This window comes from Drosophila arizonae, chromosome 2 (assembly GCF_054131065.1).
Source record: "Drosophila arizonae isolate 15081-1271.41 chromosome 2, UAZ_ARI_1.0, whole genome shotgun sequence".
Taxonomy (NCBI): Eukaryota; Metazoa; Arthropoda; class Insecta; order Diptera; family Drosophilidae; genus Drosophila; species Drosophila arizonae.
In genome coordinates, this window is record NC_142922.1 from 32,098,158 (window position 1) to 32,122,813 (window position 24,656).

General features: G+C 40.0%; 4 protein-coding genes and 1 long non-coding RNA gene across 5 annotated transcripts in view; 4 read left to right on the forward strand and 1 right to left on the reverse strand.

The window, feature by feature from the left end:
• cpo (RNA-binding protein) overlaps positions 1–9,239 on the forward strand; it is a gene marked incomplete at its 5' end in the record, with an annotated part of 67,805 nt that extends 58,566 nt beyond the window's left edge. The window contains 4 exon segments of the mRNA XM_089461844.1: positions 958–1,160; positions 1,245–1,633; positions 2,069–2,834; positions 5,345–9,239. Of these exon segments, the coding sequence (XP_089317970.1) occupies positions 958–1,160; positions 1,245–1,633; positions 2,069–2,834; positions 5,345–5,371 (1,385 nt within the window).
• A 3,375-nt stretch (positions 9,240–12,614) lies between these two features.
• On the forward strand, positions 12,615–15,521 carry DNaseII (deoxyribonuclease II). Its single transcript, XM_018018492.2, has 2 exons — positions 12,615–12,776; positions 14,476–15,521. The coding sequence occupies exons 1-2, from the start codon at positions 12,673–12,675 to the stop codon at positions 15,461–15,463; spliced, it is 1,092 nt and encodes a 363-aa protein (XP_017873981.1). The 5' UTR covers positions 12,615–12,672; the 3' UTR covers positions 15,464–15,521.
• A 988-nt stretch (positions 15,522–16,509) lies between these two features.
• On the forward strand, positions 16,510–19,006 carry LOC108621278 (SPRY domain-containing protein 7). The gene is made up of 3 exons (XM_018018493.2): positions 16,510–16,650; positions 16,706–17,290; positions 17,596–19,006. The coding sequence occupies exons 1-3, from the start codon at positions 16,542–16,544 to the stop codon at positions 17,691–17,693; spliced, it is 792 nt and encodes a 263-aa protein (XP_017873982.1). The 5' UTR covers positions 16,510–16,541; the 3' UTR covers positions 17,694–19,006.
• LOC149270917 (uncharacterized) lies at positions 18,456–19,914 on the reverse strand. Its single transcript, XR_016268502.1, has 2 exons — positions 19,591–19,914; positions 18,456–19,471 (listed from the first exon to the last, which is right to left on the reverse strand). It is a non-coding gene; the product is annotated as an uncharacterized LOC149270917 (long non-coding RNA).
• LOC108621275 (tubulin alpha-1A chain) lies at positions 19,113–21,703 on the forward strand. The gene is made up of 3 exons (XM_018018491.2): positions 19,113–19,343; positions 20,315–20,618; positions 20,676–21,703. Exons 1-3 carry the CDS (start codon positions 19,118–19,120, stop codon positions 21,502–21,504), a joined length of 1,359 nt encoding a protein of 452 aa, XP_017873980.1. The 5' UTR covers positions 19,113–19,117; the 3' UTR covers positions 21,505–21,703.
• Positions 21,704–24,656: the final 2,953 nt, after the last annotated feature.

Here is a 24,656-nt window from a genome sequence, read left to right on the forward strand (position 1 = left end):
GTTACAAAATATTCTTCTTTTGGTTTATGTATGTAGTAAATAGTAAGAAAAACAAAAAATAAAAACACACAATATTTACTTCAAGCTAACGAATCGATGGCGTGCCTAGGGAGCGTACGCAATGCACTTCCTAATTATTATGAGTCACACACACACACACACACACGAACACAACAATAATCCAACAATTGAACAGTTGAAATTTGCTTCAAGTGCACACACACTCTCTCTCTCTCTCTCTCTCTCTCTCTCTGTATCTATATCTCTCTATCAATACAAATTCAAATATATATATTAATTTACCGTATATATGGCTATGTATCAATTGTGATCGAATATCGTAAGCCCCAACTAAATTTCGCTATAAATATTTACATAGGTTACAGCAACAGCTCAACAAACTGCAACAAACAACAACAACAACAACAACGACCACAACAACAACAAACAACTATGATATGTAACTGCACTTTGATCACTATAACACATTGTTTGAATCACACACCACGACACAGCCACAAACACATACACACACACATACACTAAGACACACACGTATACAATTCGTGAAATTTGTAGTATACAAATATATATATATATATAAATGTATACACAGAATACTCAAAAAACCTATATATATTTATACATATATATTCATATTGATTGAAACTTGCTTAAAGATTCTAGTCCAGAAGATGAAGAAATGTTTTTCATATGCAATGAAACGAATAACTTAGGCAACGAACTTGAAAACAAACAGTATTTTCGGTATTTTATTTTGTTAACTTTTTTAGAAATTAATAAGAAGCGAAAATTAGAAAAACATTTTTAGCTTAATGTGAAATTATAAAAATTTACAAACTGGCGCTCAACTGACTTCTCGCTTCTCTCTCTTTCTCTTTCTCTTTCTCTCTCCCACTTTCTCTTTGTCTCGTTTTCTATTCCGTTTTCTCATAGATCTGGGCGGGCCATTCTTTCCGGGCGGACCCGAGCTATGGCATCATCCGTTAGCGTATTCAGCAGCCGCCGCCGCTGAGCTGCCCGGTGCCGCTGCCTTGCAGCATGCAACACTCGTGCATCCGGCACTGCATCCGCAGGTGCCCGTACGCTCCTATCTCTGACTAAATACAGACAAAGTAATGGAGCAGCCTATGCATCAAGTGAGTAAAGGCGCAGCGCCACACACCCACACACCCACACACACCCAGACACACACAAACGTTATTAATTGTTGCGTGTTGCAGACTCAAATGACAATGCCACATCATCAGACAACTGCAACCGCTTTACATCCCAGCCAGCAGGCGGCCATGGCGCACTTGGCCGCTGGCGGCGGTGGCGCCGGTGGTGCTGCTAGTGCGGCAGCCGCCGCTGCTGCTGCCGCTGCGGCGCCGCAAGGTGCTGCAGGCAACCCAGCAGCAGCAGCCGCTGCAGCCGCCGCCGCCGCCGCTGCGGCCGCATCACATCATCATTTTTTATCCAGTCCCGCTCTGGCTAGCCCCGCCGGCTCCACCAATAATGCCGCGCATCCAGCCAACCCACAAATAGCCGCCAATGCGCCCTGCTCGACGCTGTTCGTAGCCAACTTGGGTCAGTTCGTGTCCGAGCACGAGCTGAAGGAGGTGTTCTCTAGGTAAATGAATGAGCTCAACTCTGATTAACATTTATCGATATAAGCTAAGCCAGAAACGATAAGCGATATACCGATATACACAAGTAAACACGTCACAAAGTTTGAGTTGTTGAGCGAAAACTGCACCACATTGTTAACCACAGCAGCCACCTAAACGAACCACTAAGCCCACCAAAGCCACCACAACCACCACAACCACCACAACCACCTAACCACCAACTGCACCATAAATTTTTTCTCAACTCTACTAATCGCAAAGACTAATCAGCATCTCTTTTGCGTTCTCTCTTTGGTTTGTCGTTTGTTGCCCATCACTTGTATTATACATGAACTATCGATAACCGACTACTACCTACACACCTATATATACACACACGTGTGTATACACATATATCGTATATGCCACTCAAAATACGTTAACATATATATGCACAGTATGCCTGGCTTTTGTCGCCTCCGAATGCACACAAAAGGTACGCACAATATCACAACTTCTATGCCTCCAACTTTGTCTTCAACTCTGCCTTCTCCAACACCAACTTCAACTTTCCACACTGCAACTGTGAACCGCCAATTGTCAACAGCAGCAGCAGCAGCAGCCACAAATTGCAATACCAGCAGCAGCAGCAGCAGCAGCAGCAACAGCAACTCCAATTCTGGCCAGCAGCAACAGCAGCAGCATCCGGTAGCCTTTATTGAATTCAACGATGCTCCGAGTGCTGCGCAGGCCATGCATCAGCTGCAGGGCAAGTACTTGCTCAGTTCAGATCGCGGCTGCATACGCATCGAATACGCCAAGACCAAGATGCTAAACGAGCTGTCGCTGCCGCTAATGAATGGCAAGCCAGCAGCAGCAGCAGCAGCAGCCGCAGCAGCAGCAGCACAACAGCAACAACTATTTTTATTGAATGGCGGCTTGGATTTGGGGCATGTTGCGAATGCCAATATGCTCGTCGCGGCACAGGCATCGGCCCAACAACAGCAACAGCAACAGCAGCAACATTTTCAGCTACAGCAACAGCAAATGCAACAGCAGCAACAGCAGCAGCAGTTACAGCAACAACAACAACAGCAGCAACCACTACAAGTACAGCCAACTGCAGGCTGCACCAGCACCAGCACCACTAGCGTTGTTGTTAACTCACTACAGCACCACCAACTTCATCCAAATCAGCACCACCAAAATCATCTCTTTAGAGACGTATGTATATGATAAATAAGAAACAAAAAGTAAACCCACCAAACAGCAATCAATGAAACCTAAAAGTAAAAGTAATTTCGTTTATGTAGTTGCTAACTCGCTCTCACACTCTCTCTCTCTCTCTCTGTCTAACTCTCTTTCTCTTTCTCACTCACGCACAACCCACACACTTAACTATCGCTCAGCAATTCTTAAGCCCGCTTTTATATAGTCTCTAAGCTCTTGAAATATTTAATGCAAACCCACTCTCACACGCAAAGGGTTCTGCCCATAACTCACGACCTTTATGCCTCCAAACTCGAGCACCATATATCATAAGCAAATTGTATGCAACCTGCCCGAAAAAAGGCGAAGCCAATTAACTATTTATGAAATTGCAAATTGTTATTGTTTAGCTCGCCTCGTTTACTTTGCATGGCAACAGCAGCAACACAGCAACAGCAGCAGCAACAACAGCAGCAGCAACAGCAAAAATTGCGACCAGGCAGGCATTTAAATACAAATTATAACAAACATATATGGCCAGCATAAAGACCCAACTACTCCCACCCACCCACACACACATATACATACACGGGGAACGATTTATGGCCACCTTATAGCACTTGACTTTATGCTACACACACACACACACGCACTACATGCTACTCCTGCATTTTATATGGCCATCTCGAGTTTTAAATGCAAGCTTCCGCTTAGTCGCAACAACAACATTTTTTTCACCTTAAGCTGAGCACACACACACATACACACACACACAGACAGACACACACATAAATAGTATGTATGCTGCTTGCTGCACTTATTTTAAATGCTAAGAGTACGCATAAATTCACTTTTTCAATTTTCGTGATCACAAACAGTAGCAACAACCGTATGAACGGCAAATAAATACAGCAGCCGCAGGAACAACAACAACAAGAGCATGCAAACTTTATACAAAATGCAAAGCACACACAGCCACGCCCTGAATTATGTGCGGCCACCCACGATGCGTCGTTGATTACGCTAAAGAAAAGTAGTTTAAAACATAAAAATCGCTAGACTATGAAACGAAAGCAGCGACAGGATTCATTCGTTTATGATTGTGAATAGAATTTATAAGGCTTTCTAAGGTTAGTGGCGACGGGAATAGGAGGGAGTTCTACATATCGGACGCGAGTATCTTAACAAATATAGATGGAAGAATTATTCAAAATTATATAATAAAATAAAATAATAATATCGATAAAACTACATGAATACTGAAATGAGATGAGTTCTGTGGAAAATGAACGAATGATTAATATAATCGAGGTAGACAAAATTCGAGTAAATGTTGTAGATCTTAAAGATCTTTGTTTGAAGGGAGTACAGCTAATTAAAGTGCATATTAATGAGAGCCAAGAATTAAAGAAGTTAGATTCTTCAATTCTGATCTAAAAGAATTTAATTATCGGACTTTCCTAATTTGGAGCTCTATATTCTCTGATAAGTTATCTATATAATACACAAGAATCCGAGAAGGTGTCCGTTTATACCGTTCGTACGGTTATTACGACGGAAATTCGAGTCTTCAGACAAATTTACTATAAATGAGCAAATTTAAAAAGAATAGGACTTCCATTAAAGATATATTTCCTCTCGAATCAAAGAAAGGACTTTAATAACACAAAAATAATAATAATAAGAATAATAAATTCAGTAATAAAATATGGGTTGATTACAACTAAGCAACAGTTGAGCAACGGACCTAAATAACAGACATGTAATACAAGAGAATACCAGCATATGAAATTGAGTTCCCTAATTGAAATAAGACTAGAAATATTTCACATCCAATTTGAAGCTCTGTGGCCAACAGACATGAGACATACTTTGATGTGAATCTGAATCAGATACAGCCATGAGTCAAAGCTCAAAGCAAATATGCAAATTTGTATTGCTTTTTAATTGATTTCTCGAAATTTATTTACAGTCAAGTTGCAAAAAGTTTATGGGGATAAAATGTTTGCAGTTCGATTTTTAGTAAATTTCGCTGCTGTTTGGGGTTGGCTGCTGACTCGAAATCAATTTAAAGCGCTATACAAGCTACGAAAGCTTCTCGTTTTCGTTTCGGTAGTGCGTAAGGCTAGGGGCTGTGTGTTTGGGTTAGTAGGGAAGGCGAAGAAGCCAGCAACATCGTAAAAAATCGCTTAGCCCCCAGAGGGATGCAAGGGGCTTCCAGGAACTGCTGCTTGGAGCTGCTGTGCGAATCTTTGTTTCTTTGCATGCTGTTTCCAAATAAAGAATGATTCTTATAGCGGTTCGGCCATAAAATAGTAGCTGAAGGCTATGTGCGTGCATGTGTGCCACACACACAGACACACATGCATACACATGCACACACACAGCCAGGCAGCCATGCATGTCGAGTCCATTTAATGTGTAACGCTTTAAGAACTATCCAAATCACTGAATGCAAAAAACCCAGTGTCAAACCTCACTGACAGCCACTTACAACGCCAACTGTTCTACCAAACTACTTGCAGAGGAGCGGGTATGGAATCAAGGCATGATTTGCTCGCTAAGAAACTAGAGCGTGAAATGCAGCAGCAGCAGCAGCAGCAGCAGCAGCAACAACAGCAGCAACAACAACAACAGCAGCAGCAGCAGCAGGCACATCATCAACAACATCAGCATTTCCATCAGAGCCACCAGCCGCATCATCATCATCACCATCATCACCAGCACCACCACCATCAGCAGCAGCAGTTCTTGATGACGCCGACAGCGACCTGACCCGGCAGCGCCAATGCACCGCCAGCACCACCAACGCCGCTGACCCACTACCAAAACCTTCAGCAGCACCACCACCAGCCGCAGCCGCTGCAGCACCACATCTACTCGTACTTGCTGCCAGCGACAACGCACATTGCTGCCTGAGTGGTGCGGTGGTGCGACGGTCCGCAGCGACAGGCGCACATTTTGAGTTTGAGCGGATTTCCCTCTCCGCCCGGCATAGAGCAGTGAAGCTCCGCATGTGACGGATTCATGCAAAGCAGGCAAAACTTTAGTTGTAGTATATTCAACAGAAAAATAATATAAAAGAAAAAAAAAAAAACAAAAAATTAAACAAAAAAATATTAAATGATATATATACATATATATATATTTATTTATATGGCAAGCCTAACCCAGTTTAGTGAAATTTTTGACAGGCCGATGAACGTATGCAAAAATTATAGGTACCAAAAAATAAAAATAAATAAATTAAAAAAGGAAAAACAATTATAATACAAATAAAATGAAATGCAGCAAAAGAGACCCTTGTAGTAAAATATACAAAAAAAATATAAATAAAAAAAAAAAAAAAACAATAGATCAGATTAGATTGAGAGAGCTTAATCTCAACAGTTAATTTTGCCCCAATAGATATACAAAAATATATATGTACATATATATATATTTACATATATGTAAACGATTTTTGAAAGATTTTTAACTATGGTTGTTCTGATAGTTTGCATTATTTGCTTTTGCTTTTTGGATCTTGCAGAGATCTTAGGACGACCCTTAACTCTGCTTTATTTCATTTCTATTTATTTATTCAGTTATTCAAACACATTGAAGAATGGAATTGAGACATTACAAGCTACGAACATTTTTTAAAACATTTTGATCAGTATGAAAAAGATCTTTTTAAAGCATAATAACAAGTTAAGGGAAGAGAAAACAAGATACATATAAATAAATAATAATAAATGAGGAAAAAATATAATTATAGCTTAACCGAATGTGCCCTTTAAATAGCTCTCTTTCTAGACTTATTAAAAGACAAACAAAAACAAAAAGAAATGAAATCGATAATGAAATATGAAAATAAATTAAAAGCAAATAAGTAATACATCTGTATGTTTGTGTATGTATGTATATGCATTGAATTAATATCTTGACTCTAGTAATACAATTTCGAACTGTTAAACGGAAAACCAAATACGATCAAGTAATTGAGTAGCTAACAATTCAACAATGAGAACTAGTCGAAGTCGTCATTGAAGAAGAAAGTGAACTTTACACTGAGAACAACTGAACGCTGGTTTCCAAATTTATTTGTTATAATAACGTACTTAAAAATCCATTGTGAATTCGATACGGCATTGAGTTTGAATGCGCTGTTAAGACTCTCAAAACACATACTTAGACATATGCATGTATACATGTACAACTATCTGCCAGCCAGGGCAGCCGGGAACTGGCTCTGAGGCTGGCCTAAAACAAATTCAAAAAACACTCTCGACACACTTTCCGCCCAAACGAAAAAGAATGAATGAAATTTCTGCAAAGGCTCTCAGCTCCACCCTAAAGACTAGAAAATTGATAAGCTCGTGCTGCTGGCACCTCATCATCAGCGGCAAGAGCAACAACGTGAATTCCTAAACTCAATTTCAACAAATGCTAGAACAATCAAGCCACACACATCTCTTGCGCAAACCAATGAACAGCAGGCAGTGGGGTAACGCCACAGATGTAGATTTCTCTCTAGGCAGAAAAGCACATGCAAACAGCAAACAGCAAGCAGCAAACAGCAAGCAGCAAGCAGCAGGCAACAAACAACCAACAACACAAACAACTTATATGATTACTCGTACTCTCTCTATACATACTTGCGAGTGAAATCGTTAACATATCATCTTACGTAGCGGCAGTTGCTGCGGTTCAGCAACTACTTATATCTATTGTAACTAAACGAAACAACTACAAGTACACTTATGCTAAAGCAATGTAAGCAAGCAAAAATAATTCTAAAAACAACAAACAACAAAAACATACAGCAAAAGGCAAGATATAGGCTTTTAAGTAGCTAATTACAAGAACAAGCGGCGCGCTTAAAAATTTGAAAACGCAAAACAATTTGTTTATTCAAAATGGTTATTTTCTCTCAATTGTATAAGCATACATTCATTATTTAAAATATATTAATATATATATATATATTTAAATTAAATTTTTATATTTACCAAAGTTGTCCTTACTAAATAACATAAAATCGTTTACGTTAACCATTCCCAACATTTCTTAAACAAACATGAAAGTAATCAACTTGAAACAAAATAAAATAAGCGTAAAAATCTATTTAATATTTTGTTAAGAAAAAAAAAAAAAGAAACAACTAGACATACCAAAGGCATATTTAAAATGTTTGTTAAAGCAAGGAAAACACAAAACAAAAGAAAGAAAAAATATGTTAAATATATTATGGCAATAATAATTGGCATAATTGGATATCAAGAAAACAAAATCTAAGAAAATGTTGAAAATTTTGTCTACTCCTCGTTTAATTAACTTGAATATTGAAAATTATTTCGTATATGTATAATTTCTATTGACTTGAGTCAAATGTAAAAGCATATTCCGTCCAATTACATTTCTTGCTTTCCTCTTGCCGATCATCATCATGATCCTCATTGTCATTAGCATCATCTTTGTCATTAACAACAGCTAACATCAGCTAACATTCAGGCGCGTTGGTCAGACGACACACACACATACACACACACACACACACACATTATACATACAGTTAAAAAAAATAGTTTTAGGTGAACAAGTTTAATTATATATTAATACTAATGCATATCATAAAATTGCGCCTTTAATGAAAATAAAGAACAAACAACCAAAACAAAACAAAAAATAAAATTAATATAAAACGAAAAATATTTACAACTACCACTAAGCACATAATTAAATTAAATAAAAAACAAGAAGAAGAATGTTTACCCAAAGGAAACAAAGTGGATTAGAAGCTATGCTAATATAAAAAATATTTTCGAAATTAATTTTTAAGCTTGAGAATAAGAGATATTCTTTGAGCGAGGAAAAGCAATGTAAATGCATTCTTATTCATAATATAAGATGCTGTGCATGTGTGAGTGTGCGTACGTGAGTGTGTGAATGTTGTGCAATGGAGAAAACCATAGGCCAGCATCTCTGGAAAGAAACGCGTCCTACCCAACCAAATCATGTTCTCATTTAGCTTAGCTCACGCATCTGTATCTATAACTATGTAGACAACCGATGATAAAGACATAAGACCTTGCCACATTAACACAACATAAGAAAACAAAAGATCATTCTCCTAACCGACATTTCGTGCGATTTCAAGCAGCTGAACAACAATTGATGCAGTTGGAGTGCATGCAGAAGTAGAACAAACACGTTTGAATGGGAATATCTAATGCATAATGAAACTAGTTTGTAATGATAAGCTAAACTAAACTAAACTAACAATATGAATTATGGGAACATTATATGAAAATATGAATACATTTTTGAAACAAGCGAACATTATTATTTATATATATAAACCTACATGCAACTACAACAGATACATATCAGCCAGATGAAAGGTTTACCAGATAGAGAAACAAAAACAAAAAGAAATGAGAAAACAAGTTTTACAAAAAGTATGAAACTTATAGTTAAAAACGATATGTTTTGATGTGGTTTTTAAACATTTTTAACAGTGTAAGCGTAAAAAGGCAGTTACCAAAAAAAAAAAAAAAAAAAAATTAAAAAAAAAATTAAAAAAAACAGAAATAACAATTGATAACAATATAATAGAGACTACGTGTGTTTTACGCATCTATGGGCAATTAGTAATAGAATACGAATACATACATACGACTTACATAAAGTGAAAGGCAGCAGCAGTAATGGCAAACCAAATTTGTATTTATTATTGTATTAGCTATTAGCTATACATGTATATACATATATACAAGTATTTGTACTTTACGTTTCGCGCATCTCGAGAGGGGTCGATCATACATAGAACTGTCCTGTATAACTATTCGATATCGATTGCCTTATGTTTGCCTGCTGACGTATAACTAAACCGACTTGTTTTGTAACCAACTAATGCTTAAGTTCTTAATATACCATTGTATACCATTTGTCTATATACCTTATATATACACCCTATCTTTTCGTACTTGCGTTTATATGTAGCGATTATTTAGCCTTTTTTAATTGACGGTATTAATTATGCTTAATAAATTCATTATGTTCGTTAAACAAACAAAAAATAAAAAACTAAAACCCTTTGTTTCATTTACATTTATTTATTTATTTTGTCCCTTTCACTTTTCACTTTGCACTTTTTATTTTCCTTCCATGAAGAGATGCGCATAAAACCTTCAAAAAACGAATTTTAAATTAGTGAAATTTTTTGCAAGAACTATACAACTAAAGACATACAACAGCAAATACAGCTACATATATATAAATATACATATATTTGAAGCCCTGCAAACAATTAGAAAACTGGGAAATATGTAATATGTATTCAAATAGAAATTGATATGGAAAAAGATTGTAAATTTTGTTTATAACATTTCCAATTGCGAGCTGGACAGTTGAATGATATATATATACATATATATATACATGAATACTATCTACATACATTCAATATACTCGTATACAAATATACACATACATATACACGCATACACAAATATGTTTATATATAAATATATATACAGGCATATACAAGCATACGTATAGGCATATAAGTAGATCAAATTGGATATTGAATATTGAAAATATCAATGGAAAAGCGATTAAGGAAGAAAACACAAGTTAAGCAAAGAGCAAGTGAAATGCAAAACACTTAAAATTTAATTGAAAACATATCAAACTCGTGCCCGATATAAAATAAAATACAACCAACTATATAAGTGCGTACATATATATAGTATATATATATATAAAAGGAGCAACAAATTATGCGCAGCAATTTTCAAATTAAAAACGGAAGAAGTATATATATACATATAAATAATAAAATGCATATATATATAAAGTGCGTGCAATATTTAATTGCATATAGCGTCAACTTTTATCATCATAATAATAAATAATATAATAACAAATACAATTCACTATAATACTAACTACAACTACAAGAAATGGCAACATTTTTGTCTATTTTGAGGCTCATTTATTTAAAATTTTGCGAAACATTTGACAAATCTTCATTTTAATACAAAGACAAACCCTTTTGCTAGTATTGTAAAAAACAAAAGAAAAAAAAAACAAACAAAAAAAAAAAAAACAAATATACAAAAGAAAAAAGCGAAAGCTAAGACAAAAATTAGCTAAATATTATTATAAACTTACATAAACAGAAAAACAAAAACAAAAATATGAATATCAGCCTTGTTCTTTATATATATTTCAAAGTAAACCAAACAAACAAAAAACATACAATATATTAATAAATTATTAACTACTATATTAAAAGTAAACTAAAAAGAAAGAAAAAAATGATAAAAAAAAAAAAACATACATAAGTATTTAGCAAAAATATTGTATTTGTGAGTTTATAAAATGTGTGTTGTTGCATACGAAAGAAACCAAAGATCAGAAATTAACAGAATTCTATTGGCAGTTACCAGAAGAGCGAAGAAACGAAACGATATGAAACCAAATGAATTGAATCGGCCGAATCAAGAATAGAGAGTTGATCGTGAGCATTCTCACATTATTCACGAGCGAACAAGAGGCCGCAAGCAGCGATTAGGATGAAATGCAACTTATTTTAATTACATTATCGTAATATCAGAAACTTATTATTGTACTACGAAAATATAAATAAACAGCAGAAAACAAAATAACATACAAGCAAACACACAAACAAATTATACAATTTGATAATATTTCTCCCCTACCCCATTTAATCATCAGAGCGATGCGCACAGACCCAGAGATTAACAGAGAAAATGCAAAGTTAAACCCAACCAAAACAGGGTCTTGGCAGTGCGAACTGCAAACGGTAGCAACAACAACAACAACAGCAACAGCAGTAACAAATAATAATATGTAATACAAATAATGAATAAAAACTTTAACAATTGTTTTGTGTAATTGTAAACAAAAATTGATTTCTTTGGGTTAGAGCAAACAGCAATAGGCAGAGGGGAAGATAAGCTGTAAATACTTAACAGGTAGCACAGGGAATACTTTGAAATCTGATATCTGCTCTTTAGAGTCAATAATTTTCCTCAATACTGGGGATATGTAAATAATATAGATACTACTTAAAAATTCTAAAATACCTTTTAATATTGATAATTTTTTATAGAGCATGCTAGCCACATTAGTTAGTTAGTATACTTGATGAACGTTGTCAAGGAATGTTAAATATTGATTGAAGCTGAATATAAGCCATTGGTAAGTCATTTAATGAGGATTGAGCGCAGCTGTTTCTGCTTGGTTTCCAGCTTACTTATAAATGATATTGAAATGAATAATCAGCATGTGTTGAAGTCCGCGTCAGCACTTAAAAGACAATATTAAATCAAATTAATTTGAGCTATATAGAAATAATTTATTATTTTGCTTTGTGCAAAATACTGATTCGGCTTATCGCTGATTACAGAGACGTCTGTCTGAGGAATTAGGAGGAACTCTAATGCGAAATCCCCTTGAAATGATTTGCAACTACAGCCGTAAGCCTAAGACAGATGCTGGCTTTGCCCCGAGTTCGCGAGCTCTGCTGATAAGCAAAGTACACCGAGCTCATCAAACGGGTCACACATACAACAGTGTTTGCTGTACAGGGTCTGCGAGGCAAAAAAAAAAAGATAAAACCCGCCATATGCGATAGACAGTCTTGGTCATCTTAGCTACCTGGTCATCACCTCCTACCTGCCCGGAAGGAATACTGCATAAAGGGAATGCAGAAGACCCGAAATGAAACACCCTGTTAGCAGATATATGAGAGGTTTTAGACAACCTGTAGTCGATGTGTGAGTTCCCTCAGCTGGTCTGATTCAGTAGAGTTTGTACCTCGCGACGAGACGGTTCTAAAATGCGATTGATTTGCTTGCTGCTATGCGCAGCTGCCACGCTCCAGGCCTGTCTGGCCGACAACAAAGTATCCTGCAAGGACGAAAAGGGACACGATGTGGACTGGTAGGTGTTTGAGCGAACAATAAAAAGAGAATATCTGACATATGCTAAGGGATATGGCATATCTCAACTATGCTCAGAGTGGTATAAGCAACGAATAATAATATAAAAAATAATAAAAAGAACATGTTGAAAAACAGGTTGCAGACTATGGACTGACCTCCATAAACAGTGTAAGGGATGGAATTGGCGGAATGAGTCAATCAATCAATCAGTTCTTTCTTTTTGCCAACATGAAACGCAGGCAATCCTGTTCATAACCGTATGATTAAAATGGAATAGTTCCAAAATATAAATGAATTTGAAACGGAAGAGCTAAGGCTCTACACTTTCGATAAGTCACTATCGAATATGTTCTTTAATAAATGATAGTTTTTTCAATCTTTTTTAAACTAACGTAGACACATTGAATCGATCTATCTATGCTAGTCTATCTGTTCGTCTCCCTTGCGTCTGCTCTGTCAGTCGGATGCATATGATAGATACAAGCTGTGAGAGTGATTCGCTCTAGGTTCAGGGTATCTTTTAATCAGCGACCTTATGGATGGTATAAACAAGTCATCTTTAAATAGATTTTAGTACCCATATGGCGAGTAGATGCATTCTATGTACGTTTATTTTTACCACGCTTCCAGTTCCACCGATAGCCCACTTAGCTGACATAGGATGCGTCATGTTCCCGAACATTGCGTCAGCAAGACACAATCTACTATTTACTCTGCACAATCAACACAGTTTTCCGAAGTGCGACTTAATGGGCCGTTTCAAACAAAACAATGAAACAAGTCACAAAATTTCACACAGAAACTGCCTACTGAATAATACATATATTTGAAAACAACTAAATATCTGAAGCGTCAATAGTGCCTCAGATAATGGCACCTTATTTGCAAAAAAGACTGTAGCTCTCCATTTGTCATGTGGGCATGGCTAAAAACTGTTAACACTTGATGAGACGAGTCAAGCCTAACCAAAATAAAGACGTAATGCTCCACTAAATCTGTTTTGCTTCGGGCTGTGACCTACAATTAGGAGCTCTCCAAGCGAGACCGATCGACGAGAATTTATTCTGCAGCCCATGCTCCAGTTTCATTACTCTCTCAAGAAAGTAAATGGGAATATTGGTTGTAGCAGTATCCGTGTTGTTGTCCATTCATCTATCCGCATGACATATAAGAGGCTAGAGACTTGATCCACGTAACCTTAAAATGATAAGGTTTTCCCGACATGGGAAATGTTCTTTTTGGTGTACACTCATATTGACAAAGATATGGTGGTAATTTCCACAGTTTTAGAGCGAAAGTCAAAGCACTCGCAAAATGTAGGTATACGTCTATGGAGCCATGGTAAATCCGTAAGTCTTCTATAGTAATTTGGTTAGAAACGACAAGTTTAAGTAAGAAGTTAATGATTAGCCACAAAAAATATATTTCTAACCTCCGCATATATATTTATATTGAAATATATGGAATCCATATTATGGATATACCCATATATTTATGTTTAAATATATATTATTTTGTGCACTAGGAGATAGCAGCATTTCTGCATTCCATAACGTCCATCAGCAACTTTCTCACTTGTGCTAGAACATAATTAAAGATATTGATGGTACAGCTACAGGTAGAACTATTTATTTGATTGATAATGTTTATCAGAACAGCCAATTAATATATGCACACTTAACTCCTATTTCCAACAGGTGGTACATGTACAAGCTGCCCAAGCACTACTCGGCCGGAGGGCAGAGCGGGCAGGACGTGAGTGGGCTGAGGTATATGTATGTGACCAGCGACAGCTACGACAACTGGCAGCTGTCGGGCCGGCGGATTAGCGACGCTAACTCGCTGCCGGCGCAGACCCTGAAGCCGCTCTACGCGGACCAGCAGCGGGTGCTGCTGGCCGCCTACAACGACGAGTACCCCAATGGGACGGTGTCCGCCACGGGGGGCCATGCGAAGGGCGTGATTGCCACGGATGGGACGACTGGCATGTGGCTGGTGCACTCGGTGCCCAAGTACCCCACGGTGCCGGACTACAGCTACCCCACCACGGGCGAGCACTACGGCCAGAGCCTGCTCTGCGTGACGCTGGATGCCGAGGGCGTGGAGAAGGCGGGCGAGCTGCTGGTCTACAACGAGCCGCACTTCTACTACGAGCGCAATCCCCTGCTGAAGACTGCCGAGACGTTCCCCAGCCTGGAGCGCGCCTTGAAGCGGCAGTGGCGCACCGAGGCGCCCTTCCAGAAGGAAGTGGAGCTGCGCACTCTGGGCGGCAAGCAGTTCCGGCTCTTTGGCAAGAGTGCGCGCGCCGACATCGAGCTCTACAGCGACCTGGTGGCTCCCGCCCTGGGCGTCAACCTCTTCGTGGAGGCCTGGCGCGACGGCGCTGGCAACCTGCCCGACTCCTGCGACAAGGCCAACAAGGTGTTCAACGTCCAGGACATCGCCAATGCGGACTTCCGCGTGGAGTTCAAGACCACCGGCGACCACTCCAAGTGGGCCGTCTCCGAGGAGTCGGGCATCAAGCTGCACCGCTGGCGCATCGGCGGCGGCGACTGGATTTGCATTGGCGACATCAACAGGCAACAAACGCAGCAACATCGCGGCGGCGGCACCGTCTGCCACAAGAGCTCCCGAGTATCGGATCTCTATCGAAAGCTCGTGGCCAACTACGAAAAGTGTAACTGAAAATCTGAAATTGCGGAATAAAAGTTTTTATCTGAGACCAAACTAAAACACAATCAAATTTTTATAATATTAATTCCTTATCAAGTAGATCTGATAAATTGAGGCAAACTAACAATTGATATATGATGTGCAGAGAATACTTATTTCTAAACCTAATGAAGTCCTTTATTTGCCTGCCTGGTCAAGTGTTTGATTTACAATGATTATCGAACAAAAATCCAAAATGATTTTAATGAGGGGCTGCATTACATTAGAAATAATTTCAATCTGAATTCAATATATAATTGATATTCTTGTATTCCCAAATCGACATTCTTATAGTGGGCGTATCCCCAAAATCTAAATAGTTTAACTCGATTCATCCTATGTAGCTTGCGATCTACATTCTAGGTCTTTAGTTTTGATAGAAACGAAACCCTTAGGTCTCTTTCAGAGGACAGCATGAAACTGCATGATCATCAGTTGTATATAAGGTTGGTTTTGACAAAACTTTGCGTAGCATTTATACCTTATCTAAAGGGTCGGGCAAAGGAAATCACCTTATTGGAAAATGCTATAGCTTTTGCGTTACTTCCAGATGTAAATTCCCCATATCAATTCCTACATTTCCAATGCCTAATTTAAAGTTGGCTTTAATTTTGGGTTTGCTTAAATCTGTAGCATTTTATTTATTAACTATTAAAAAAATATGACATTAAAATATTTATAGGCATACATCTCATCTGTACATTTGCAAATTAATTTTGGTGACGTATAAAAACATTATTCTGTGCATATATAACGATTTTTTATTATTTTATTCTGTTGAGTGCGCGTAGTCGAAACTTCAACTATAGATGGCTTGGTGGCGCCATCTATTGGAATGAAATAAGACAGCTCTTCAGCAATGGTGACGTCACAAGATGGCGTCAGCCAGGGCTGGCACACACAAATTAAACAGCTGTTGAGAAACGAAGCGAAAAGCAGCAAAACGAGAAAAAACAAACTGCAGCTGGAAAAAAGTTAAGCTGACATAAAGTTATATTAACTAGTATATAAAATATATACTACAAAACTTAACAAATAAATACGACTGGGCATGTTTTGCTGCCTGCGCACGTGCCTCAATGGAGGGCAGCTCCGAAAGCCGACAGCAGCCGCGCATCGATTAAGGGAGCCCGAAGTGCACCTCGACGCGGCGCATATGGGTAAGTTGTGCGGGGTATACATGCACTGGTAATACCCTACGCGTGTGTTTTCCAGGCCCTGATGTTATACTGCTCTCGCACCAGCTGAGAGTCACCGGCACGGGCGGAGTGCTGGCGACAGCGCCGTTGGTCCAGTCCAAATCCTACTTCGAGGTGAAGATCCAGCAGAGCGGCTGCTGGTCCGTTGGCCTGGCTACGCGCCAAGCAGACTTGTCCCGCAAGTGGGGCGGCGGAGACCGCGAGTCGTGGTGCCTGTGCTCCGACAATGCCACGCGCCACAACGACGAGGAGTTCCGTCCGGTGGTGGCCACTGGCGCACAGCCCACATCCGCCACAAAGCCAGTCACAACCACTGCCAATGGCATATTGAACAACAGTGCAGCAGCCGCAGCTGGCCTGATTGCCATTGAGGATCTGCAGGAGGATCTGCTGATGACCACCGGATCGGAGCAGAAGTCGCCCGCAGACTTAAGCCCCGTGGACACTCTGATCAGCGCACCACAGCGCGACTTTCCCGATGAGGGCGACATACTGGGCGTGGCCTTCGACCATGTCGAGCTCAACTTCTACTTCAATGGCAAAAACCTGGAGGTGCCCTTCATCAATGTGCGCGGCCCGGCTCTCTTTCCCGTCATCTATGGTACGATATTGTTGGTAATTCAGTGAAATCATTCTACTCGTGGGCGGGCGTAGTTCTACTGTGAGCTCTTATCAGCTGTATTTATATCATCGGCTTAAATATGATTGATACCCTGGTTCACATTTATATCATACTGTTGCCTATCTGATGGTGAATGCGTTTATCTGTAATCTTTTTGATATGTGAAATGGAAGCATTTATTTTGACTTTCCATTGTCAGACGTTTAAGTGTGCCATTAACTGAGATTTCACTGTATTTTTGCACGGCTTTAACTAATAAATATACTCTCTGATCTACCTTGCAGTGGGCAACGGCGCCATTCTGGACATTATTCTGGATAATTTCACGCACGGACCTCCACCGGGATTCGAGCGCATCTTATTGGAACAGTCGCTGCTTTAGGGAATTACTCTTGATTCCCGCTTGCCATAGAACAAAACTGCAGCCTTGAGCTGGGACACAGAATTTTTGTCTATTGCCTGCTTCCTGATCTGTCCCAGACTCAAATGTACAAAATTGTATTATTTCTAGTCTCGCAACCGCAAGTGTCGATGCCCTGAAATAGCTTTCGGTTCCCATAGCTCACAGCTAGCTCAGTTATCACTTTATCTCACTGCTAAATAACTAGGCTAATCTCTACTTTAATGGCAACTTCAGAATTGTTAGTGTTAAATGATGCTCTCATATAGTTTTTAGATATTGACCCATTCCTGTATTTAGAAATATATTTAGACTTTATAAAATACGAGGATAGTCTGACCGAAGGGAAGGTCGATAGAATGTGACAATCTTCGCAAATCTAATTTAAATTTTTAATGCTATATACAGAATGTATGCAGCAGAATTCCAATTCCTGGATATATGGAACATTTTACCATTCCTATTTCTAAAACTAATTCATTTAATTTAAACCGAATCAATATCCATTTTACACTTCTTGAAATTATTTATATTTATGTTAAAATTTTAGCCAAAACAAATTCTGAGAAGCTTTTAACCAAAAACTCAATTCACATTTGCTTGAAAGAATAGGAAAACAAAGTTATTTTCGATAGAAATTTCGAGCTATACTTATTTAGTTAGTCAAAGAGCAGGACAGAATACGAAAGCTATTGCAGCTTGTCACGTTTGTGGTTACAATAAATTTGGAGTATTTTATATTTGTGCGGTATTTTTTGTAAATCATTGAAAACGTAGCTAGAAACTCCCAACTGCTTTGTATAATACACACATAAGGACAACACTAAATACACATGCACAGACGCAAATATTTATATGTATGTACTTATATAAATTCCATAAAAATATTTAAAAATTACAACAGTTTCCTTCGCGTACATCCCAAAGTAACGTTATAGCTGATATGCACTCGAGCACGGAAATTCACTAACTATATACACTAAATATACTCTGTAATTAAGGAAATGTACTTAACGCTTCGAAAACTGACTAATCCGCGCGCGGACAATAATGGATGTAATGTAAACTTGTAATGTGCGTACTTAAAAGAAATATATATGTATGTATAATGTCTATACTATTGACCACACGCCACTTATATATATTTATACACATATACATATGTATTTAAAAATATATTGTATGTAAAGCAGGGCTTGAGCAATGAATTGTTTAGCTTGTCATTGAAATCACAATGTAAATTAAATTATGTGAAAAATCAGATACAAAATTCAATAACAAAATTTGTAGTTAAATTTGATTTGAAATTAATTAACTTCTGGCTCAAGGGTGATCGAAATTCAATAGCGGCATATGTCGAGGATTGGCTTGGATCAGCACTGGCTGAGTAGTTCCTCCAGCACCAGATGGGCAACAAGGGCGAGATAATACAGATACACATCGGCCAGGCGGGCGTGCAGATCGCAAATGCATGCTGGGAACTCTACTGCCTGGAGCATGGCATCCTCTCGAACGGCCGACTGATGAGCAAACCCTGCGACGAGTCCTTCCTCACCTTCTTCGAGTTCAGCGGCATGGAGCCCTGTGTGCAGCCCCGTCTGGTCATGATTGACACGGAGCCCACGGTCATAGGTGCCTGTCTACTAATTACCTACGCGTTTTGATACTCGCTCGCGCATCGAAACGAGTCTACTGGATTCTTGTTCAATGTCCGTCTGGCTGTCCGTATCTGCAGTAGTGTAGACATTTTAAATCGAGAGCTGTAAGATACATTGAAAGAAAGCTAAAGATTTTAAACTATTTCACCACGTCATAAGGAGCATAAAGATATTTAGCTTCATCTCTCGGGCGTATTACATTATTTTCTATACGTGCTTACTTTGTATGTCTTCAAAGTATTTCCTATAATACTTCCTTTGTGTATTTCCCTTTCGTAATCACCTTACTGAGTTACCTTACGTGATTTGCCTACGTCTTTAATGCTTAGCAGAACGATCACACACTTCACTTTCCTGAACCGTACAACCGACCCCCACCCGACCTGGACGACTGAAGAAATGCCGCAGCTGCTGCCGTTTATTATATAGGGCGGCTTTCACTCAAACCCTGAGTCGCTCTCAAATGTTGAGCCCGGCGCCAGGTAGGGCTTGTTGCAGTGGAGATTACTCTCAAATATAAATACCAAATGAGTACTACTGCATACTTACAGACAACTTAAGTGATCTTATGTAGTTCCTTTGCTTCCCCTGTTTCGCTTTGGCGGACAGACGGAGAGACAGACTGTGAGATAAACAGGAGACAAGCAGAGAGACAGGTATTCGAATAGATACATAGACAAATAAACCGCATAGTTAAATCGTATTACCTCACATTACACTGCTAAGGCTAAATGATGATATGCTCTTTAGCTATGTACTTTGATATTTATAATTATTAGATGGCTAGGCAGCAGTTTCTTCTGTTCAATAGTGCTCTTAGGGACTAGGACTTCCCCCTCCCATACTGATATACCCTGAACCCATTGAAATGGTAAATCAGAGTGTAAGGTTTTAGATGTATGCAATACAATAGTTTTCTTACTTGTTGCTTGACTTTCGCTTTAGATGAGATACGGACGGGCGCCTATCGGAATCTGTTTCATCCGGACACGCTGATCACGGGGAAGGACGACGCGGGCAGCAACTTCGCGCGCGGCTACAATTTGATGGCCAGCGAGCTGCTGGATCGAGCCATGAATGCCATACGGCGCGTCGCCGAGCGCTGCCGGAGCCTGCGCGGCTTCCTGGTCTTTCGCGCCATTGGCGGCGGCACAGGCTCCGGCCTGGGCACGCGCATAATGGAGCAGCTGACCCAGGACTATGGCAGGAAGATGACCATCGTCGAGTTCCTAGTGTACCCGTCGCCTTCGTAAGTAGCTGAGCTATGTTCGGTGTGCACTTCAGACGCCCCTCCTACGCCTTGCAGCATCTCCCCGGTCATTGTGGAGCCGTACAACGCGCTGCTGGCCGCCCACTTCTCCATGGACTGTGCGGACGTGTCCTTCATCGTGGACAACGAGGCACTGTACGACATCTGCGCGAGTACCCTGAATGTGCCCGCGCCCACATACACCAACCTAAACCGCATCATTGGCCAAGTGGTGGCTGCGTTCACGGCGACGCAGCGATTCTCGGGTCAGTCGGTGAGCTTCCAGGAGCTGCAGACGAACCTGGTGCCGTATCCGCGCATTCACTATCCCCTGATCAACTACGCCCCGCTGGTGCCCATCACCCACTCGCAGTTCGTGAACATGAGCACGGCCCAGCTGACTGGGCAGTGCTTCCACATGAGCAACCAGATGGTGCGCTGCAACCCCATCAATGGCAAGTACATGGCCTGCGTGCTGCTCTACCGCGGCGATGTGGCGCCCAACGAGATCAACTCGGCGCTGGAAGGCATCAAGCGCTCGAAGTCCTTCCGGTTCGTGGACTGGTCGCCCACCGGCTTCAAGATCGGCGTCAGCAACATGCCCCCCGTCTACGTGCCACACGGGGACCTGGCGCCCACGAGTCGCGCCTGTGTCGCCATCTCGAACAACACGAACATCCGGATTGCCTGGTGCCGCCTGGTCAACAAGTTCGACAAGCTCTACCAGCGACGAGCCTTCGTCTACCACTACGTGGGCGAGGGCCTCGAGGAGGGCAACTTCAACGAGGCCTCCGAGAACATATGCCAGCTGGTGCACGACTACCTCGAGGTGGACGCCTCGGCGCCCGTCTCCCAACGTGGCTCCGAGCACGGCTCTGAGGACTGAGCAACCTGTGGCCTGTCTCTCTTTTAAGTGAAGCCCAAAACATTTGTGGAACGCAGTGGAAGCTGGACAGCTCCATTGGGTGCTCGCCTTACTTCGACTGACGCTCATACACTTTTCAAAGCCAACGAAGAAATTGGAAAAACTGTTTTTTGTACCCTTTCTTAAACTTGTGGAACTTAATAAATATTTGATAATTTAATTTGGAATTTATTTGTAGTACTCACTGCACTTGGATATTGCAGATATCTTGCGAATATATAATCGTATAATTTGAGATTTACTTCTTATTACTAGTGAAATATTTTAATCAGGAATTAAATATATCTTAATTTCAAATACATTTGTAGGACTCATATAGCACTTGCATGAATGAAATATTAGTATCCAAACCTCATAAAGTACTGCCATAAACATGCAGAAATTCTCTCCAGCCATAAGAGAAGATATTGGAAATCTTTCTGTAGATACTTTCCTAGATTTAAGGAGTTGTTATTATATACATTTAATAGACAGATACTTAATTTTAGTACTCAAATAGCATTTACATCACCATCATCAAACATCCCGTGACAGTCCACTTCAATTCCTTATGAAATCATTGAATGGAATATATATGATATTTATTTATCATTCCCCATAGAGCACTTTCACTACCATTTTATCCCGTGATTGCCCTCTCGTAAGAGAAGGAAGCTTTCTCTTAATTCCTTGCTGAACTTGAGGTATATACTATACATATATTTATTTGTAGTGCCCATACAGCACTTGCAACGACTTGCAGACATCTGACAGAGTTGGTCCATCAGGCTCAACTGTATTTGCGTAAGTGACTTTAAGGTAATTGCGGTCCAATTGTCGTCTCAATGGCTTCATAAGGGAAAATATTAAAAAAAAAAAAACCGTTGAACAAATTAAGTATTTATGGACCCGGCTTAAACAAATATTGACCAAGCCCACAATTTGCGTTGCTTGACCCCGGTCCCGTAATGTGAGTGGGGCAGGGAGTGGCGGTGGCGACGGTGGTTCGGTGTCTCAGTGAACTCGCTGCTGCTCCGTGGTGCAGTTGGCCCAGGGTACTGTATAATTAAAATGATCGCAGGCAAGGGTTTAGCACGTACCGAGGCAAAAGTCGCGCTTATCGCGATCGCACCCAGGGCAAGGTCTCTCTCTGTTTTCGCAGTTTCATTTTTTGGTTCCCTCTTCTGTGCCCTGCGGTCGTCTGGCTGTTGCTCGGGGCCTCGCCGTGACGTGACTTACGCACGCTTAATGCGCGATTATCGATGGAGCCACCAGCTGGAGCTCCCCTCGCTATCTCCTCGCCAGATCTTGCGCACGCAGTTCTCGGACTGCGGGTCGGCATCTTATCAGCGCCGTTTGGTGGTCCTTGCTGACCGACCGATCGGCCGGCCGACCAGACGACCTATCGGGCGGACCGACCGACCGTTGTTATTATAAGCATTATCATTATGATCCATGCCGTGGCCATTCCTTTGTCTGTGCTAACTGTTGCTAATCTTAAATTGCGCACACAATGCTTTTTGTCTTGCAGCGTGAGAACCGCTGCGTGTGGGTTCCATCAACGCCAGTCCAGCTCCAGTCTGATCCCCAGCCCGAGGATCGGCGCAGCCAACGTGTTAATGAGCTAAAGGAAATGCTGCGCAGGACCACCTTAGGCGCTCCCTGGCAGCCCCAAATGAAGTTGTTACGCTTTATATGTGGGGTGCCGCGGCTAATAAAGCAATTTGGCTCTTGCCCTAAAAAGAAAGCGATGCGATGCGATGCGATTCCACGAGAGGCTACGGTACAGTTGACCGGCCTATGGCGATCCATCGGCAGGAGACGGCGACCCCTGCCACAGCGCATTTGAAATATCTAGTTAACTGGCTAGCTGTCCCCCAAACAGAGCTCTGACCTTCTTTATTTATGCACTAATCCGTGGGAAATGCGCACCCAAGCACCTGGGGCCGATTTATGCTCCTGCTTGTAATGCCCCAGCACCCGCACTGACCGCAACAAGCGACAGCCTAGCCAATGGCCAGTGGATATTCCGCCAGGGAATATTAAGCGAATTATCGATGCTCTCACCATGTATTAAGTACGGTAAGTGAAATGATTTACAAAATCGAAGCTTGGAGTGAGAAGTACATATATTCTCCCAATGAACGGAATCTCGCTTATAATAAACTCTATTTCATTTTTAACATTATTGTTCTTTCTTTTCTATTTATAAATATTTTCAGAGTATCTGCAGTAAATTAATTAATTTTTCACTTTAATGAATTCTTTATTTTAAAGAATGTGTTTGTATGTATTTTTTAAGATAGATATATTTAAATATTGGTGTGATTGCTGTGCGGTGAATTCGTTAATATAAAAACATAAAAAATTAAAACCCATTAAAAAATATGAAGCCGCAAACCTTGAAACCAGGAACTGTCTCACAATTATTTGGAAGATTTACCCCCTATAGGGGCTCGAGTCGAATAAAAATATATTCATTTGTCAAGTAATTAAAATAATAACTTAAAGAAATATAATTCCTCACATATTTACATAAATATAATTTTTTTTTTAATATTTTATAAACTTGAGTAATGGATGTTTTAAATATTATAATTACAATTAGTTGTTTTGTATAATATTGTAATAATGTAAAATATGTAAATTTGTATTAAAATATGTACAAATGTAAATATGCCGAAAAAATACTTTTATATTTATAGTTAATTAGTTCAGCTTCGAGTGGACAATTATATGTAATATGTAATAATAATAAACGCGCTTATTCAAAGTTGAAAGCGAAATCAATAATTTAATTTAATTAGAACAAGAGAATGCAACATAAAAATTGAAATTCAACCAACCAATCAAGAGTGGCTAATTTCGGAAAAGTTCGCAACATCCTTTATAGGAAATGGCAGACAACATTCGTGGCCAAATCTGTATTGGCAGTGGGTTGATCCCATAGTGCAGAGACTCGCTTGCAGCCAGGGCATTCATATATGCACAAGCATTAAGCAACCGTCGAGTGAATTAATAAAGCGCCTTACCATTGCGAGGCGGCCACGCATTAAACGACAAACACAACTGCAACAACTGCAACAATGCAACAGCAGGCTACGTGGCTGGCTGGCTGGCTGGCTGGCAGGAAA

Coding starts and splice junctions, on each gene's coding strand:
- LOC108621275 (XM_018018491.2), top strand. CDS start 19,118: ATGGGCAACAAGGGCGAGATAATACAGATACACATCGGCCAGGCGGGC. Junction 19,344..20,314: donor CACGGAGCCCACGGTCATAG/GTGCCTGTCTAC, acceptor CTTTCGCTTTAG/ATGAGATACGGACGGGCGCC. Junction 20,619..20,675: donor CTAGTGTACCCGTCGCCTTC/GTAAGTAGCTGA, acceptor TACGCCTTGCAG/CATCTCCCCGGTCATTGTGG.
- LOC108621278 (XM_018018493.2), top strand. CDS start 16,542: ATGTTTTGCTGCCTGCGCACGTGCCTCAATGGAGGGCAGCTCCGAAAG. Junction 16,651..16,705: donor CCTCGACGCGGCGCATATGG/GTAAGTTGTGCG, acceptor TGTGTTTTCCAG/GCCCTGATGTTATACTGCTC. Junction 17,291..17,595: donor TCTCTTTCCCGTCATCTATG/GTACGATATTGT, acceptor TCTACCTTGCAG/TGGGCAACGGCGCCATTCTG.
- DNaseII (XM_018018492.2), top strand. CDS start 12,673: ATGCGATTGATTTGCTTGCTGCTATGCGCAGCTGCCACGCTCCAGGCC. Junction 12,777..14,475: donor AAGGGACACGATGTGGACTG/GTAGGTGTTTGA, acceptor TATTTCCAACAG/GTGGTACATGTACAAGCTGC.